General features: G+C 34.8%; 1 protein-coding gene across 4 annotated transcripts in view; it reads left to right on the top strand.

The window, feature by feature from the left end:
- Window positions 1–19890, top strand: part of AP3B1 (adaptor-related protein complex 3, beta 1 subunit) — a 161447-nt gene that overhangs the window by 128557 nt on the left and 13000 nt on the right. For 3 of the 4 annotated variants that reach the window (XM_010582852.1, XM_010582853.1, XM_010582851.1), the window contains 4 exons: window positions 1533–1764; window positions 4813–4897; window positions 13923–14020; window positions 19219–19357. In XM_010582852.1, the coding sequence (XP_010581154.1) occupies window positions 1533–1764; window positions 4813–4897; window positions 13923–14020; window positions 19219–19357 (554 nt within the window). Of the gene's footprint in view, window positions 1–1532; window positions 1765–4812; window positions 4898–8539; window positions 8623–13922; window positions 14021–19218; window positions 19358–19890 lie in introns of those variants that run through there. The other variant, XM_010582854.1, reaches the window with a different exon arrangement.

The following is a 19890-nucleotide window of genomic DNA, read 5'->3' as shown; positions in this document are numbered from 1 at the left end:
CTTTCTGCCTTTTTTCCTTCATTATTCTTCATTCAGTTATGATATGTATGAAACTTAATGCACCTTCCAAAGCCACCTCTGAATACACACTCAAATCAGTTCCTTATATAGTTTTCTTCAGCTTTCGTCAGTGTAGTGCTCACACTTCTAAACATTTATTAATTGATCTTTACAGATACTCCTTTAAGGTGATGGATATTACTAGCCTGCCTTTCCAGTTCAGAAGCTGGTGCTTGGAGATTAAGATCAAGTTTGTGATGTGCTCTCTAACTTCTGAAGTTTTTCAACAGGATTCTTTACAGCCTTATGTTTTCCACATACTTTCCCATTTCTGTAACACTTTGTGGGTTTAAATCCCAGTTCTTACCAGCTTCCCTTATTACTGGAAGCATTTACCAAGTCTTCAGATCAGCCCCTCAATGTTAATTGTGGCGTTCAGGAAAATGTAGCAAACTGTAAGAGTTTTGTAGGAAAGGCAAGATAAAAGCCCATTCTCCTTGCTTAGCTGCTTGGAGTCTTGAACATGCTGCTATTTGCAGTTTTCTCTTTCACTTAGTTACACATTCAGGGCTATGGGTAGGGCAAGAGAAGATGGACTCTCATCTGTGGAAACAGATAAACAGATATATCTAACAGATAGCTAATAGATCTAACAGTAGCTCATAGTGCATTGACCAGAGAAATGGGATTTTTTTGCTGAGCGTTTGGCTTTTTCAACCTCCATATTCTGTTTGTGTGGTGTTACTTTTCATGTAATTTCCTAACCTTTCCTTAAAACTTGTTTAAAGAATTCAAATTCACTTTTCTGCAGTTTTCCGCATATTCCTTACTTTTGTACTTTTGAGCTCATGATTTCAGATTTCCTTATCAGCAGTATCTTCTGGGAATTTGTTTGCACACTGAACATCTTTCACTCAAGCTACTTCTTCAGGATAGAATGGACCCAAACATTTTGGGGATTTCTCTTACTGCTTGTTGCAGCAAGACTGTTAAAAAAGTGGCAACATGCTTCTGCTCCATACAACTGGGGTTTTAGTATTTGATTGGTGTAATTGTTAGGCAACATTTTTTGTGGTTTTAACAAGAGAAGGAGAGGACAATTTTTCATCATACTTTCACAGTACATAGCGGGCTTGGGGTCACCCTTGAGTTCTGATGTACAGAATTGAAAGAGACTTCTTGTTGGAAACAATTATTTTAACTGTAACTCATAAAAAAAAACTTCTGATAATTTAGTTGATAACTGTAGAGTTAAAATATTGAAAACAGATTTATAATGGAAAGTGAGGCAAATACAACAAAGTTAAAGCTGCTATTTCTCAGCACCAGAAGTGTTATTTTTAGGCTTTACTATCTGATATCTATTACTGCAATTTTTTTATGCATTTGAATATGTCCTTACATGTTTCTAGTTCACTAAAATTCCGACTAGAAAGCAGGCATTCTAGCTGAGTGAAAAGTGCAATATTTAATTGTCATTTTATCTGTTCTTCACTCACAACATTCACCAACTGTTGTTTTATACTTAACAGGTCGCTGCCCCAGTCTCTGTGCCAACAAAAACACATGAACTGCTTCATCGAATGAGTGGAAAAGGATTAGCAGCTCATTATCACTTCTCAAGACAGCCAGGCATTTTTGGTGATCGTATGGTATCTGTGCAAGTGACAGTAACAAATACAACTGATCAAAAGATAGAGAATATTCACATCAAGGAGAAGAAATTGCCTCCAGGCATGAGGATGCATGAGTTTAATCCAATAGGTAATCCAGTCCTATCTTTAAAAATACAGAATCTTAACCTTTTGCAAAATTTCAAATATAGGAAAGTGGTTTTGCATAGTCATATGTATACTCATATATATGTATGTATACAGACATATACATATGTCTGTATACATACACACACACTCTCATGCTACTGTCTTTTCTTAGATAATCTGATTTTAACAAAGACTTCATTCAGCTTTCCACTGCTTGTATTTGACTTTGAAAATAACTCCTTAGATCAGAACTTCCATGCCTGAAAGCCTACCTGCTTGTTCAAATATCAATTATATTATATCAGTTCCAGTTGATACAATAAAGTTTTTCTGTCTCCCTACAAATTTTGCTTCTCTTACAGCCTTAGTCCAGGATGGCTGTAATGGGCTACTCTTAAGAATGAGGTTTTGATTTATGTATTCACAATTATTTTCTTTCCAAGCTTTAAAAAACATTTGTAGATGTAATATTTATTTTGGAGGCTCAGAGTATTGTCATTGTTTCCCTTGTGAGCTTTTGGCAGTGAGGTGGAAGTATATGTTTTAGTCTAGTTTGCATCTACCATACTTCCACAAAGTGTGGCTTCTTAGACTAGGTAGAAAGCAATGCTCTAGTCAGCCCTAACCTAAATTGGTTTACTGTCTACCTTCTGATTAGGATGCTGTTTTGCTAAATTTGTTAGTGGAAAAGAGTAGAAAACCTGAGAAAGAACACAGATTGTAGCAACTTTTATTCAAGGGTAGTACCTGTGCACACAATCTGCTTTCTTTTCTCAGCAGTTGTTTGTTTTAGGACATTGTGGTGTAGACAGAAGGAACAAAAGTGTCCCTATTTCATAATATAAATGGAAAGGATAGACACACTTCTTTTTGACACAAGCTCCTGTACTTTAGACACATTACTTCTCCTTTAATGAGCTACCTTATTATGTGAATCTGTATCATGTCAGAAGAATACAGAAACAAGTTCTTAAAGCACAACAGTGAAGTAAAGAGTATTCTTTGTTTTCAGTTTTTAAAAAGATGTTTTGGTATTAAATTGCTGTATGCTATTGAAATACTTATCTTCTTAACATTGAAAAGGCTACACAGATTTACAGCAAATAGCTACAAAAGTACTTGTACAATGCTACAGTTTATTTCAGAGTTAAAATTTTGGAACCATTTGTATTTTGATAATGCTACATACTTGATCAAGACAGTTACTTTTAGGAAAGTTAGTAATTTTTGTGTTAAGTGAACTGTTTGTTGTTTATTCTTCAAGATAACAAGACCAGAGCAGAGTTCTGATTTCAAGTTAGTTTTGACCATCAGCCTAATTGTATATCCCTCCCTTTAAACATTTAAAGAAATAGTCACAAAGGCTTACAAGTAGAAGACTAGTATTACTCTAAATAAGATCAGGAGATACTGTACTCACAATAACACTGAACAGTAGCATTCACTTCCCTCATGTAAAAAACATGAAAAAAATCTGGAATTAATAAGTTATCCAGTTCATGTTTCTTGAGTTCCACAAGACAATCCTACCCTTTAAAGTATTTATTTCCCCAAGAAAGAGATTATTGTGTATCTGTGCTCTGAAGCTGTTGATTTCTTCTGCAGAAAATAAGCTCTGTAGTTCCTTCCAAAATGTTGCTTTTCTTGCTCGAATGCAAATTTTCTGTTGCTTTGTCACTTTATCTATAATTTGGTTTATATGCCCTGTTCTTACTACCTTTTGTGTTTCCAGCATTTGGAAAACACATCCTGTAACTTGCCCAGCAGAACCAACAGAAGAAGTGTCAGTGTAGACAGGTATTCGTACTGGAGTATAAGTCTAGTTTTGCCTCCATCACTGCAATTGCCCTTGGCAATTGTCCTGATTTTGCCAGTGGAAACGGGCCAAATTATTTCACCGAAGTCCTTGTGTGCAGTATTTTCTTGTTGGCTAGGTGCCTTTGAAACCCTGTTTGAAAACATTAAGCTCAAAGACTTTGGTAGAGTTTAGTCTGAATTTGAGCTGGAGCCTGTAATCTTTCAGTGCTTTAACACAGACTTCTTGAAATACTTTGTTTTCTATTCATTCCCTAGCATTAGTTTAATCTTTGCCTAGCTGTATCACCTCCATGTTTTCGTATTTTTCAGAACTTGATAGAGTTAAATTTTGTTTCCTTTTGTCATGGAGCAGTTGCCTACTCTTCAGTTACTGAAAATGGTCAGATACATTAATGAATAAACTAGAAATTAGACATTTTTCTGCCTGCCCAATCATTTTTATTTGAATTCCTCTCTTTTAACTGTGCTTTTAGGTTTTCTTTCTTGTAATCTTGAGAAGTCAAACTCTGCTCCAATGCTTGTTTTTAATACCTCTAAAACATCTTATCTCTACAACATTGAGGAAACAGTATACTGATGTAGCCAAAAAACTAAGAATGAGCATGTCTCTTGATACCTTACTTTGAGAAGTGCTTCAGTCTGCACTGCTTGTAAAGCACAAAATTATCTTCCATTTTGGGTTCATGATCTTTCTACTCTCTTCCATAACTAATGCAAGCAGAATATTGAGAAATAAGTAAACCACACTAATCATGAAATATTTTAAGTTCACTTCTTTTTCCATTACTGTGTGTAGTAATGTAAATTTTATTAATATTTGTTGTGTTTTACTATTTATTAACTGAATTTGCAAACTGGTGTTAGTGAAAATGAAATCTCAGTGCTGGATGTGTACACAAGTAAAAGGATGTAACTTCAATATATTTTGCTGTAAATAATTTTCCTAGCTTTTCTAATACAAATCTTTATTTTGTTGATGGTGGGGCTGTAAGATTGAAATGGCAACATCTGATGTGCATAAACTGGGGAAGGACAATCCAAGACACTTAAACATGCAAGTGTTTTGAGTGATGCCTACTTGAAATAAAACTACAAGTATTGACTCTTTTTTATGGAGCTTTTTTTTTTTTTTAATATAGGTTTTCTAATTATGTGGAGTTTGGGGGTTTGCATCTGGGATCTTCTGTTGCTTTGCATGTGTACTTTACCTGTTCAAAATGTTTTCATGTAGAGTGCCTTGAGCCTGCGGGATCCATTACAGTTTCAATGGGTATTGACTTCTGTGATTCTGCTCAGATGGCCAGTTTCCAGTTATGGTGAGTTCTTGGGGAGAGAGGGTAATTTTTTGTTCTTGAAAGGCAAAAGTAGTGTGTATTGGAAGTTTACTTGGAAGTAGCGTACTTGCTGTTCATTAAGTATTTAAAGAATTGAACAACAGTTCACAACGTGATGTATACCCAAGATGTTTTTAGAGAAAAAAGACATAATTAGTGTTTGGTTTTACTATTACATGGATTATCAGTTTTCCTTAGGCTTCCAATTTTTTTTAACACTTGCTTCTAAAAACACAGATTTGATGGGAACCTCAAATCTATGTTTGGAATCACATGTATAAGTTCAAAAACTCTTTGACAGGTTGTGTTTGGGATGTCCTGTTTTTCCCTTGGTGTAAATGATACCAAGCAGAAGCATGAACTCCTCTTCAGATTTAGAATTACTTTGTTTCTGAGCTTTATTTTTGGTTTTCCCCCTCTTCTTGGGATTCTTCTTGATAACACCACCTTGAAGGGACTGGTCAGGTCTGACTATTCTGCTGGAGTGTTTTGTGTGTGTTCTTCCTTGTAAGAAATCACAAGCAAAAAAGCACATAGTGTCACTAATTTTACTACCTTGAGTGCTTATTATGGCTGTTTGTGATCTATATAATGTGACTGCGTGAAACCAACCCCAGAATTTGCTGGCCAAAGAAGCTTATTCCTCATGCTGTAGATTCTTTTAAAGTATTAGAGAGAGAATAAAAACAAGTAACTGGCTGGCCAACTAGATTTTGTCTTATACTCCTGATTTACACTTCGTATCCTCATTACTGGCACATTAAGGATCCTCCTTTGTATGAGTTCCTGTTGCATTCTAGGCTAGCAGGGAACCTGTTCACCCAGTGAGAACTCTGTTATAAACTAGCATTTGAAACCAGAGAAAATTTATAGTCACATCACAGTGTCCAAACATTAGAATGATCAGGTGGGGGAAAGCTAGACAACTTCTTTTAAGAGCTATTCAGGCTTATATAGTCTTTGAAACTATGCAAAGGCACTAAATAGATCTGCACAATTTATTTTTTTTTTTTACTACTTTGAAATAATGGGTTTTGACATATTTTGTTGCAAGAAGCGCTACTTTCTATATTCTGCAAAAAAAGAATATTGAATAGACGTTCACATTGCCATGTTCCAGTTTAGGGGAATTCCACTGAGAATGTTCTGTACCCCTTTCTTGAATCCTGTAGATATTTTAGTGTGCTACTACTAAGCACAGTTTGCACAACTTACAGGTTATTAAAGATAGCAGGATAATCTTAAAAATAGAGAAGTACCCAAATGACTCCAGAAGAACCATTGCTAAAATAAGATTTTTTGTTCTAGGGGTAAAGAGATTTTACTATTGAATTTAATTTTTTTTCCACTCCTCAAACCTTTTCCTGTAAAATGGATGCTCATGCATAGTCATTTTAAAGATATTAATACCTCCAGCAAGATGTCTGCAGCATGTAGTTTATGTACATCACATTATTGTAGCTGGTCTGTATGCTGTTTGCTGGAATTTGGAAACAGCTTCGGACTCTTGCCTGATGCTAGGTTTTTTGGGGAAGGGAGGTTCCCTTCTGGGCAATGCAATTTCATAATTGCTTCAGAATGATAGGCTCTCTTTCCCTAAATATATTTTGAGGTTTTTTAAATAAAATATGCTCAGTTTATCAAGTAGGAACATTCTTTTTTAAATAGAGCAGATATTTTTCTTTCAAGTACATATTTTCAGTATACTAATGATTCTATTCCAAACTTATACCATTTATTGCTAAGAATCTTAGCAGTGATGAGGATAAGCAATGTAGCATAACACATTGATTTTATGCAGATCATCACCTTTATGTTTTGGGAGGTCTGCTGTATTAGTGATATATAAAAACTGATTACTTTCTCCAACATTGCCTAGTAATTGTTTATTATTTTCCTATTAGACAAACAAGACAGATCAATATTCCTGAACACCAACCAGACTATGAGTAACATCACTGTAAATAGATTTGCCTCAGACCTCAGTGGTGTATTCATTTTAATGATTTGGACAATGTGAGTCCAATGACAAAGCTCAAGCTAAGTTTAAAATTAAATTAAGAATAGGAATTGCTTACTTTGTTCCTTTGCTAATTGATAGGGCCTTGTGTCTTTGACACTAGTTCTTAGAAAATAGTATAAAAATAGGTAAAATGTTCTTTGCATTAAATTTGCTGTTTTACTGTTAAAACATGTATTGTTCAAATTCTTACTGATTTCAGTATCATTGAAGAAATTGTGCAGTGTAAAGTTTTGGGGGCGATGTCTCAGAACTCAGCTGCAGCCTTTTTAACTTGTCATACTTCTTAAAAAGCTTTTATCCAGAAGGAAGAATGACTTGTAGAAGTTTGTCAAAATGTAGTTAAAATACTGTGCACACAAAGGTGTCGATATTCTTGTATTTCCTGCTAACATATCTTTATGAAAGACGTTGTCAGTTATTTTGCATTTTTGTTAGAAGCGTGTTCAGCAGCAAAGTGTTCCTGATCATAATCATTTTCTTTACATTGTTCTAAGAGGAGCACTTTGTCTTGCATCAAATGTAATTGATCCTGAAGCAGTGTAATCACAATTACTCACTTTCTTAATTGGCCTGCCCAAAATCAGAAAATGGAAACCGATCGGCAGTGTTTAAATCAATAGCTTTATAGTAAAGCTTGTGGGGGTAGGGAGATAGTGGTAATGGGTAGATCAATTGGTCTTACATGCCAATCATGGACTGTGTGTTTTGCATAGCAAACACTACCTTTCTGCTTGGGGATGTGCTGTTGTACTAGTGGTTCAATAAGTACAAACTGTATAAAGAAAAAAACTAACGTGAGTAATAAAATATTTAGATCTCATTCTGAATTTGTTGTACAAATCAAGGACAATGAAGGAGAAACTGCATTATAGAGAGAGGTTTGAAGGGCAGAGCTTTGAAAGACCTCCCTCATAAATACTATTTTTATTAAGCAAAGCTTACCAAGATCACACGTCTAAAAAGAGGTGAAACACCTTAACTTGAAAACTGTGCCTAATGCGTTCATTTAGAATGTGTATTAGGATGTTAACACTATGTACTCATAAGGAGAACATCTCTTCATTGCTATTTTTCTTGTGCCATGTCCTTGCAGAGAACACCACACTGGTGTTCTGCACAATAATGCATCTCAAACAGAAAGTTAAAGAGGAATAAATGGAGGAACTTAGGCTTTTAAAAGATTTTGTGAGCGTTAGTGTTTCTTTCTGGGTTACTTTGTTCAGATTCTGCAAGCAGGATATACACAACTTAGAAGTATAAAGCAATTTGTTATTGGCTAACTCACATGCAAGGTAGTCTGGTAGCTTGTTGAATCCTAGTTAAGCATTGGTATATTCACCGTCCTAGTAAAAGACCTCAGTCTTTGCTAAGCAGGTGGGCATCAGTGAGCAGAAAAGAAAGATCGGAATGGATCCTTGATGTTACAGGTTGACTGCAGTACTCCACTGACTGTGGATTTTTTTTTTCCTTGTCAGATTTTATATATTTTGACATCAGTGTGTTTCCTCTTGAATCCTTGAGCTCCTAGTAATCACCATCTTAACAATCCTACTGCTGTGTCTCATTTTATCTTTATTATCCTGCATGTTTCTACTTTTCAGATATTCTGAGGTCTTTCTCAGAGTTTACCAGTTTCCTTAGATGTTTGAACAAAGATTTGGGAGCTTTGCCATGTCAGAATTTGGCCTTGGATCCTTGGAATGAAGACATTTGAATCCCTAGAGAAGAAAGGCAAGGAAGGTTACAGAAACAGAGAGTTACAGCATATACATGCCTGTATCCTATTTTGTGTACATGTGTTTAGCATTTCAGATTCCTGTCTGCATTTGTAGAACCCAGTAGGCAAATCTCCAGCTTTTTGTAGGTGTCAGGCAAGTGACTAAAGGTAAAACGTCCTGTTTACAACAGCTGGGGAAGGAAGCTTGTCTTTACCTCTTCTTCCCTATTCTTTTCATCTCCTTTCCAAATTCTCTTAGCTGTTCACAAACCTGTAAAAGAACCACAGCTTTGAAGATAAAAGTAATTTACAGAGAACCTGTTTTATTCTCCCCATTCTTTTGAAAAGTATGCAGGATGTTGTTTAGTTCTCTTTGAAACAACTTGGCATAGGAAACATCTCTTCCCCTTGTTTTCTCAAGTTTTAAGTGCAAAGAGTACAATCAGAGCTCCCAAGAAGAAAGAGAAATGGAATGAAAGCAACAACTTCTATGCCTTCCGTTCTTGCTCAGAATAATGAGATCATAGGAAAATAGTGTGACATGCGACAGATGTTTTTACAAGCACAGGCTGGTTACCTTATATTGGCATTTCCTATATCCCAGTGTTATGAGAAGAGCTGGGACCCTGTACATACTCTTCTACTTTTGTTATGCTGGTAGAAAAGAAAGCTGTGTGTTTGCCTCATCTGCCCTGGACTGTATAAAGAGACCATTTTGCTCTCTTTATTCCGGAAGAGGTTGGTGTAGCAGGAAGAATCTAGCATTTTCTTAAATGAAGTAAATTCCATGAATGAGATTTGAAAACCTTACTCAATCTGCTGTTTGCAGGTTCTACCTTATCGTAGAAGCTTTTGCTCTAAATTTTGTTTTCCAAGAAAGAGATTTTTTGCAATGAGAAATTCTCTTACCTTACTTTGTGTTGATGTAGGAATCTTCCCAAGCAGAACTTCTGCCTGCAAAGAGGAGTAAATGAAGGAGATCAGTTGGGTAGCAGTCAGTATTTGTATTGAGTGCAAGCATACATTCAGGTGTAAATGCATGCAGAAAAGCATCTGATTAAAATTATGTGGTAGAATGTGTTATGGAATATATTAAAAACTAACATTAGAGATGCAGGACTGTCTTCACATCACTGTCACTTGCATTTTCACTTGTTTCTTGCTGTTTACTTCCCTAGTGCTTTGTCAGCAAAGCACCAAGTTGTTTACAGATGTTGGATATTAAGACAAGCAATCTGGTACTCTTCTCTTTACTTTGTTACTCTAAAGTAGTCAGTTGACCCAGTTCCAGAAAGCAATTATATCGAGATAGATAACTGACCTGGAAAAAGCAAGGCTGGGCATGAACAACTACTCTCATTTCTTATATCACCCTAGCCTTTTTTCTTGTAGAAGCAGGATGCAGTCTTTTCCTTTCTTCAGCAAGACTATGAGCAAAGTCTCCTAGACTTCTCCATTCTGTGTGTTGCAGGAACTTAGTGTGTTGCTCTTCCATTTCCATTCTTTTTTTTACCATCTCTGGACTTTTTTTGAATACAAGACAAAAATCATGAGCTCATTTTGGATAGATGTATTCTGGGTGAAGCAGCTACTAGGAGTGAAACGAAAAACTGTAATATAAATAGCAAGAACAATATTCCCCAGCCTCTTATTAGAATAATAATTTTTTAAAAGCTTTGAAAATTAAGACTTTAAAAACTGCCATTGTGGAATCTTGTAAGTACTCATTCACAAGTGATAATATTACTTGTGTTAGTTTTAACCAAGATGTTGCCATCATTGTCCTCAAGTCTTTTGTTATGGCAGAGAAATTCTTTCCCCTGAACATTTTGGAGCCAATCCTTTAAAAAAAAAAAAAATGAGAGAAGAGAGGGGGAATAAGGAAAATGGACACTGTTTTCAAACAGCAGGTGCTAGCTGCTCCCACCGCAGCCATCTGAAGAAAAGTTAAAACTTTGTGTCTTCTAAAGGATTGAATGTTAGTCTTGTGGTGTCTTTTATCATGGAGATGGTAAGTCTCCCTGTGTTCCTGTGGGAGCATTATCATCTCTCATTTGTTCATCTTAATTGAGTACATCAGAAGATAAATTCATGGGATCCTTGGAATTACATCATGAAAATGGTGTAAGTCTTTTAAAAATAGAGTATGTACAGTTTAACAGTTATTAAGGCAACAGTAAGAGTAATGATGTCTAATGTTATTTGCCCCTAAGTTCACGATTAAATACAAAACAGATTATGCGAACTAGTGGCAAGGTACTGTTCTTGGACATCCCTATTTGTCTGATTCTTTTAGAGATTCCTTCTTCAGACTTCTCACTAAGCATACATGTTCCACTAAGGATATAACATCAGCTGCATTTGCTAATACCAGAAAATGCAGTCTTTAATTTTTTAAATCTAAACCCAGTTATGTTTGTTGGCTTGAGAAACTGCTTTTTTTCTGATAAGCTTTTCAGCTTGATCTTCCAGGAAAGTCAGAGCGACACCACCTGAGATATGTTTCAGTGAGGCTTGAACCAATTGTCTGCCAGATTCTTAAATGTTAATGTTCAAGCTTCAAACCACTTCTGCAGTTTTTTGTTTAAATGTCATTTATACTAATTATAGTATTCAAAGTATAAATAAATAAGTTAAATACACTGAAATTTAGTTTACTAGATATTGGGGGAAATTATGTAGTTGTACTGCAAGAGTCAATTTTATTATTAGGTATCTGATGAAATCTCCATCTTTGGAGATACTCAGAGCTCAAATGTTCAGGGCCCTAAGTAGTGTGAACTAAGGTTGCCCTGGGTTGAGCAGGAGGTAGGACCAAGTGATTTCCAGATGCCCCTTCTGACTTGAGTTGATCTATGGTTATATGGAACTATGAAATGACTTTTCTTAAATTAAGATATTACTCGATCTCTAATATAGATGTAATAAAAGAGATGCAGATCAATAAACAAAAGCTGTATATTTAGCATGTAAAGTGTGTGATAAAGAGAATGATAAAAGTGAGAATGATTTTCTCTGGCTGAAAAAAAATTTACTGAGGTATGCTGAAATTAAAGTAATGCAAAGTAAACCAGATGCTGGCTAAAGTGAAGTTAAGAACAAAGTGGTTTTGAAGAACAACAATCAGAATTTCTGCTTGCAGACTATGAAGAGTTCATGGTTTATCATAGAATATCTATTAGCTTTTTAATCACTAGGGGAAAGGGAAGTGAAAAGTTTGTTAACAGCAGAAGTGTTGAGTGGTCCTCTTGAGCAGTTACAGCTATATAAAACCCAAGCTATGCACATACTTTTATTCCTTCTTATTGTGAAAAGATTGTTAGGAGCATTTCAAAGCAATCTAAACATTGATGTTAAAAGTCAAGTTTAGGTACAAATGGTATGTCCAGTCAATGCAGGACGTGAATCATTGTACATAAAACTGCTTATCTGTTTTATGCTGAATTACGCAGTGCACATCTTGCTTAAATGAATGATCAGTTGAACAATACCAATGAAGGTATTGTTAAAAGTTTCAGTAATGTAGTCCAAGTAGTGTATATAAACAGCAGAAAGTTAAGAGGCAGTTGATTAAAGACCCTTCCTTCAGCTCTTAAGCTGATGGAGTTCTTGATCAGTTTTCAAAGGAAAAATTAAAGAAAAAAATATTGCTTTCTTATTTCACAGTGCACTTGATCAGGCTAGCCAGTCAAACAATCCCTGCTCTTTTAGTATGCTAATGACTTTAGAGATGGATGGTATTTAAAGTAGTATAGGAAAAAAAGTGAGAATTTGTTAGCTAAGCAAATTTTTAAAAACAACACTTCATAAATGATTCTTTGTAAATGAAATACTAGCCAGGTTTGAAGAGATTGTTTCACTGTATGTTTACTAAATAATAATTTTCAACAAAGTTAACATTAATGCTGAATTTTATTTGAAAAGCCCGTACTTGAGATTGCATCCATAAACATAATTATAACACATCAGAAGTCAGAAAGTAATAATGTACTAGTCCCTAAGCATTTGCTTGTGAAATTGGGTAATTAAGGTAAGTATTAAAATTTTAACTAATAGGACCATAAAATGCTTTCCTGTTTTCAGGTGGCTTATCTTGCATCTTTAGGAGGGAGACATGTATGTTTTCTATTTTATTGACCTAGTGCTGGTTTTTGCATCAGTCTATCTTATTTTAGAATTTTGAAGTTGCAGAGTTATAAAAAATCAGTAACAGATGTTTGAGGTTAATTTAAATACCATAGATATTAATTGATGAAATATATTTTCCATTCTAATGATTGTATCATTATATTTAAGTAGGATATCTGAGGCATATCAGCAATCAATATGTATTGACTATTTGGTACATCAGCAAAAACAAAAATGTTCTTCTCTAAAAATTTCTCATGCCTCAAAGCATTAACAAAGATTCTGACTGGATCTACTGATCCTGAATTGCTAGCCGAATCCCTTAGGTATAGTTAGTCAATCAAACATAGCAGACTGAATGTATCTTGAGTTTCTGTAGACTTGAAGAACTCCAAAACAAGATAGTTGGAAACTCAGAGAATTGAATGGATAGGAAGACAAAGTTCACTGTATGATATTTATTTCTTAAGGAGGAATCTATAGCATTTGATAGTAGTACACTACTACTGAGAGTAATTTTTTTAACTCTCTGCCATTATGAAAACTGCCTCAAATTCCGCGATTTTCCAGTGTGCTTTTTCATCAACCAGTATGCTGTGTGGTTTTGTTTAAATATACAAAATGTTGCAAAGTTGAAGTGATCAAAGGTATTTCTTTTTTACTCTCAAATTTATTGTTTGGTTTGTTTGGGGTTTTTTTCAGACAATAATAATCCTTTTTTTCTGAAATTAAACCTTTCCTAGGTCTAGCCCTATTTCTGGGACTGCTGGTGCTGATGACAGAATTTGTGAACAACCGTTCTTTTAAAGGAACTGTAAAATGCATAATAATTTGTCCTTTGCAAGCATTTAGTTTGAGTGTGATGCCTTATAGATCACAAATAAACATTAATACGAGTAAAGGTTACATTTTCAGAAATACAAGAGCATGCATGCTATATTAGTACTACATTTGTACTGGAGAAAATGGATCAGCTTTACTGATGTAAGAAATTAGCAGGCTTTGGGGTTAAAAAGGTAGAAATCATGCAGGTAGTTCTTACACTGTTTATAGATTCCATAGTAAATTTGGAGCTGATATGTATGTATTAATCTATGTTGAAGCACTTCGTTGATTCTCTGTAATTTCTCTTTTCCCAGCACAAAGGATGATTATTTTAATGTTAACATTCAGCCCCCTGTTGGAGAACTGCTTTTGCCTGTCACTATGTCAGAGAAAGACTTTAAGAAGGAGCAAGGTGAGAAATATTTCAGCAGCTTCAATAAATGTATTTGGATGAGAAGAGGGCTGTGTTCCTTTCAATTTCCAAGCGTACAGCAAGTGCTTCCAGTGTAGCTGTTTGTGTTAGTCTCTGTTAGTATTCAGTCTGATACTAATGATTTAATTTAAAAATGTGCAGTGGTATTTGACAGCTTTTCAGTGTGCCTTTAAAAGCACAAAGCCCACTCTTCACCCTGAAACAGTCTTTTGGTTCAGCAAGTTTTGGCTTCCTATCATGAAGTGTGAATATCTTTCCTGCTAGCAGTAAAGCAGAAAGTTGGAATCCCAGCTCAAGGAAATAAACCAAATATACATTGATATGGTGTCTGTCTTTACTAGTCTTTATTCAAAGGCTGCTTTTAAATACTGTTAGTGTACCTGTTCCTCAGCTACTTTGAAGATGATTTCAATCTTTTTCCTTTCAAACACTTCATATAAAAAAAATTCTTGTTGGAATGCTGTTTTAGAAAGGTGACATGTTTTATATACTTCTGCATTCTTCTAATGTTGCGCCTTTAAAGGATGTAAGTTTCTGGTGCTAGTCCAAACACAAACCTCCGTAAGAGCTTTCAGTGACTTGAATATTTTATACAAAACAATTAGAGAAAATTGTACTTAGCTTTGACTGTGTGTTAAATGGAATAGTCCATACTGCTACCCGTAATTTGGATATGATTCTTGGATATTTTAATATATAAACGATTACATTTTGGATGCATTCAAATGTAATAGTGTTTACTCATCTATCTCAATGTATGGGGATTTACATGTGTAAATCTCTTCACATTGAGATGAGAATATACCCATGGGATCCTGTCTCATTGCTGTATAAGGCTCAGAAACTCAGTATATCCATCAAGCAGTCAAGAACACCAATGAGTAATGCTATGTATTATTAATTATTGGTTTTGAGCATTTCTTGCTTTTGTATTTTTGAATGATTAAGAAAGTAGTTTAAATATCGCTTAGATCATTTTCAGTTAAGCTTATGGCTGCAGTGAAAAGTTAGGATTGTGCTTTGTTTTCTTAACCAATTGATACTTATTTGCTGTTCTTACCTTTTGCTGGCTAAAGCCTGCCTCTGCTTTATACCTGCTCAGCAAACCAAGGTGAGTGATTGAATGAGGCTGTGGCACATTTATTTTAAACTGTTCCCTTGTAAAAATTGTAGCTGAGGTTGTAGTGAGAGGAAGGCAGGTTACTGTGCTTCTTCCCCCCGCTGTTTTTATATTTGCTTGTTTTGTGATATTTTGATAGAGTTTTTGTATATTTTACTGTGACTGAGGGCTTTTTTTCCTCCTGACTGGCCATACAGAACCACAAGCACATAGAAGTGCACTTGGAGAATAGCTGTGGTCCTCTGTGGAGTTGTTGCCAAAATTCCTTTTTCTTCTGCCATTTTACTTCTATGGTTGTTGATTATTTGTCTGAATAAATCTGGCAGCTGTTTGCTATGTTTAATAGAGCAGAAAGGCTACTCTGAATAAAGCTATTTGAAAATTTGTTTATATGAAGTATTTGTAAATCCATGAAGGTCTCTTGGCATTTCTGTATTGCTCTCTCTGTCTTCCTGAATTCATTCTTTGATGCAGGACTTGATGCTGGCAAATTTACCACAGGTTTAAAAACCTTTTCTATTGCATCTTTTTTCGTATAGATATCAGCTGTTTCAGAATATTCGTGGTAATAGAGGTATCAGTTCTAAATTTTACATAAGTATTTATTACAAAGATCTAGGAGCAGCTAGCATTTGGGGAGAATTACTATGTGATCTTGGTAAATGAAAAATCCAAATAACAATAATAAATGCAGGGCAGTTTAGGAGTTGGTATATATTATTCTATTTTGTGTTTAACTTCAATTTGTCTGTATTCTCCAAATGAAACTGATTTATATAACTTGTTTTTCAGTTGTCATGCTTTTTGTCACCCCCTCCCCCCCTTTTTTTTTGTGTGTGTTTTTGGACATAAGATGTTTCAAGTCTTGTACCTGGAGGTGCCTTATTTTATTTGTAACCAAAACAAATAGGTAAAAAAATAGTGAAGGAGTGAGGAGAATATTAGAAATGCAAGAATATATTGGGGGAGAATGAGAATATGTATGGGTTTTAAGGATTTTTACATCTAAATTGCATGTGTAACCTAATAAGAATGCTAAAGAGGAAATAGCCAGTATTATACTGCTATGTAGAAGACAATTCATTGCTACACATCTTTACTCAATTACACTCTGCTGTTTTGCATTGTCTGTTACATTTGTATATGTCCCTTTTCTTCCTGATGGCATAAGGAGTGGAGAACAGACAGGTTATTGAATATTCATGGCTGTGAAGGTTATCTAGTGGTAGCAGCAGAACCTCAAAAGCTGGATTTATCCACATGCCGTGCATGGTACGCTTAGCCTTGCTACACAGTCTTCCCTTCCCTTCCCTTCCGGGGAATCCTCTGGTGAGGTAATTCCCAAGAGCTGCAGCTGAGTTAGTGGTTGATGTGATTGACAGTTTGGAAGCAGTAGATTAAAATAGTATTGCCAAACTACTCTTTACCTTTCTGGTTAAATACTTTTACTGATCTTCAGGCCTCAGGATTTTATACCCTGTTTTACATCACATCCCCATGAAAAGTCCAGTTTCTTTAGCAGGAGTTCGGCATGCATGAGACGTACTGTTGGGAACTCAGTATCCAAATTTTTACTTGTCTGCTGTTTTTAAAAATCAGTAGCAAAACTCCCCTCGCCTTAGTTCAGAATAGGACTAGTCTGGTAGCTAACATACCTTGTTACGTACCAGTGTAATTTTTCTAATTTCATTTCCTTTTATTATTAAAAATGTGTACAGTTATTTCATTGTACCAGTTAGTTAACCCAGATTAATTGCTGCTCTGGGCTCTGAATAGAGTTTTCTTAGATTCTCATGCTTCAAGCAATATTAAAGGTGGCATGTGATTGTTATAGCTGGATATTAATCAGAATTTTTATGAAGGTGTTTTTAAAATAGCCAGTTAAATCTACTTCAAGTATAAAGACTGGTTTTTTTTCCCCTGCGGCCATGTTTCAAAATAATTTTGTCAATTTTTTTTTTTTAAAAGTGTATACTTGATTCCCATTAAAAAAAAACCAAGCACAAAACCCAAACACCTTGGATAAGTAAACAAATTGTTTACCTAATTTTATTAAGATTTATATATCCAACTTGTCTTCCTAACAAGCAAGATGCTAATTCTTTAAATGGTTGGACATATACTATTTTCTGCCCCTTGACTACCACAGGCAATCATATTTGATGCCCCTTAATTAGAGCACCCTTTTTTCTTTCCAGGTTCTTTTCCACCTCAGCAATCGAGACAATACATTTGCTTACCATGCTGCTCTCCTAAGTGTTCTTTTGCATGTAAATTAATCTTGATTCAGTTTACACTGTCATGCTGAGTGGTACAAATTGCCTATAACAATAAAACAGCATGAGTTAAAAATAAAGGGGGGTGAAAAGGCAGATTGAATGTGTGCCTTACTTGATAGGATGTTACTTTGCTTTATGCCAATACATTAGTCGACAATAATGAATCTTCTGTTCTGAAAAGCATGGTTTAGTTGATTTTTTTAATTTTACTTCAATGGAGCAGTACCTTGTCTTTTATAGAACAAGTTAGACAAACCATTAATGACAAGAGTGTTAAGGTTAAATATGAAGCAATGCATTCACTTCTCTGAGTGCTATCCATCTTTCCATTTACAGGAGCTTGACAAAAGTACTGGCTTTGTACAACATTTCCTTTAATTACATGCTGCGGGAAACAGGCTTTTAACATAAACATAGTTGCATTCATTTATTCAGCATTTGCTCTTCAATAGAGCTTAATGGAGAAGGTTTAAATCCTAAATGAGTACACACATCTCTCAGCAGTGTTATGTCAGTCCCTGTGCTCTGCTTAAAAGCAGTTTTAGTCTGTGTATGTAGTTTTTAAAGCTTTTGCCTAATAGTGAAGTTTAAACAGTTTGAAACAGAATGTTCTATTCCCAAAACAAAGCTGATCTTTATAGAAGTTGTGTGCTTATTTTTGTTCTCTTCAAGAGGAGATCATGTTCAAAAATATCCTGTAATTTACTTAGGAGCTGTTCCATTTTTACTTTGATATTTCTTATTTTGTGACAGCAGCTAATGCACATTCTAGTGCATAAAAATGTTGGATTTATGTTTTTTAATTGCTCTATTAAGCATCTTAGTGCCATTTGCTCTGGGTTAGAACTATATGTGCAGCCCTAAAATATTACCCTTTTGAGACTTTTGCATTGTTTTCATTGTTAATGTTATTGTGGATTTCAGATGCTTCATATTTCTGCCTGAAGTACTGTGCTCCATTGTTTGTCTGTGTTTTCAGCTTCTGAACATAGTGTAAAAATACACAAACAATGTTAAGTTGTAGTTACTGTTGGATTTTAATCAACACTAGCATGCAGCAAATCATTCTCCTAAACAATGGATATTGATAGAAGAGAAAAGTGAGGGGTTTTGTTAAAATGTCCTTGAACAACATTTCCTTCTTTACTTTTTTTTGTCGTATGTGTGGATATAATCTTGACATTTCTGTTCCATTTTGTAGTGATATTAAAATTATTTTAATCAAATAATTTATCATGACATTTTAGAGAGATGGATACTAACTGAATTTCCCAGTTTCAAATGTGATGACTTTATCTTCATGAACTAAATTGAACCAATGACTACTCTCTGAATTTCAAGATTATTTTTAGCAATTGGATATGAAATTATAATTAAGCGCAGGGGTTTTATGATTGAAAGATTACAAGGTGTCTTTGTATATGGTGTTACTTAAGCTGCACTTTTCCAAATGAGTCTTACTTAATAGTTCATTCCTATGTTTACATTCTTCTTTTAAGTTACACTTTTTGTGAAAAAGAACCATCTTGATATCACAGTTGCATTACTATCACACATATCTTTGTTCAGTTATTAGTAATTTGTTTCTAATAATAGGGCATTGCAAGTAATACATTAAACTAATGTAGTTATGTAATTTCCTATAAAATTGTTTTCTTGATGAATTATTTAACTTTTAATGCAAATGTGGGGTTTTTTTAGAAGTCTCTCACTTTGGTTTTATGCTTAATAAGCAAGCAAATCTTAAAGTAGTCATAATGAAATACTTAACGTTTCAGGGATGCTGACAGGAATGAATGAGACATCTGCTACAATAGCTGTTGCTCCGCAGAACTCTACTAGACTTGTAATAATTGAGAAGGTAGTGAAGGCAGCAAACCTGGGTGTAGTCCCTTCTGGTCAAGATAACATACACAGGTAAGATTACATGTCATTCATAGTGGAACCATCTTTCAATATGAATTTGTTAGTTCAAAATTCATCAATATTTGATAAAATTAGGCAAAATTACCCACACCTTTAACGGATAAGGTACCCAATTATATTGTAACATACAATCCTAAGCAGATATTAATTTGACCCTAAGTACTCCTTAGCTCTTTATTTGAATGTATATAGAACAATCAAATATCTAGACTTTACTGTACACAGTTAGGGGGAGTTGTCTTTTCCTGGTTTTGTTTCAAAGGGAAAAGGTAGCCTTTTAAAGCATGGTACTTTCAAAAGCATATATAAGGTTTTTTGACTTTTGTTTCCGTTTCCAAAAGTAAGTGGCCTTATTCAGGTATATCATCTGTGAGGAGCTGCTTGTTTTTCCCACATTAATTTTTGACCTATGATATCCAGCTAATTAAACCTAGAACCTGATATTTTTTTTCAGTTGGATGAAGATCTTTTTAAATGCAGGTTGAACATTAAATTGAACATTTCCTTATCCTTCCTTTGTATAT

The sequence above is a fragment of the Haliaeetus leucocephalus genome, unplaced genomic scaffold (assembly GCF_000737465.1).
Source record: "Haliaeetus leucocephalus isolate CR32 unplaced genomic scaffold, Haliaeetus_leucocephalus-4.0 Scaffold849, whole genome shotgun sequence".
Classification (NCBI taxonomy): Eukaryota; Metazoa; Chordata; class Aves; order Accipitriformes; family Accipitridae; genus Haliaeetus; species Haliaeetus leucocephalus.
The sequence above is the reverse complement of the archived record's forward strand: the minus strand, read 5'-3'. Positions and strand labels throughout refer to the sequence as shown.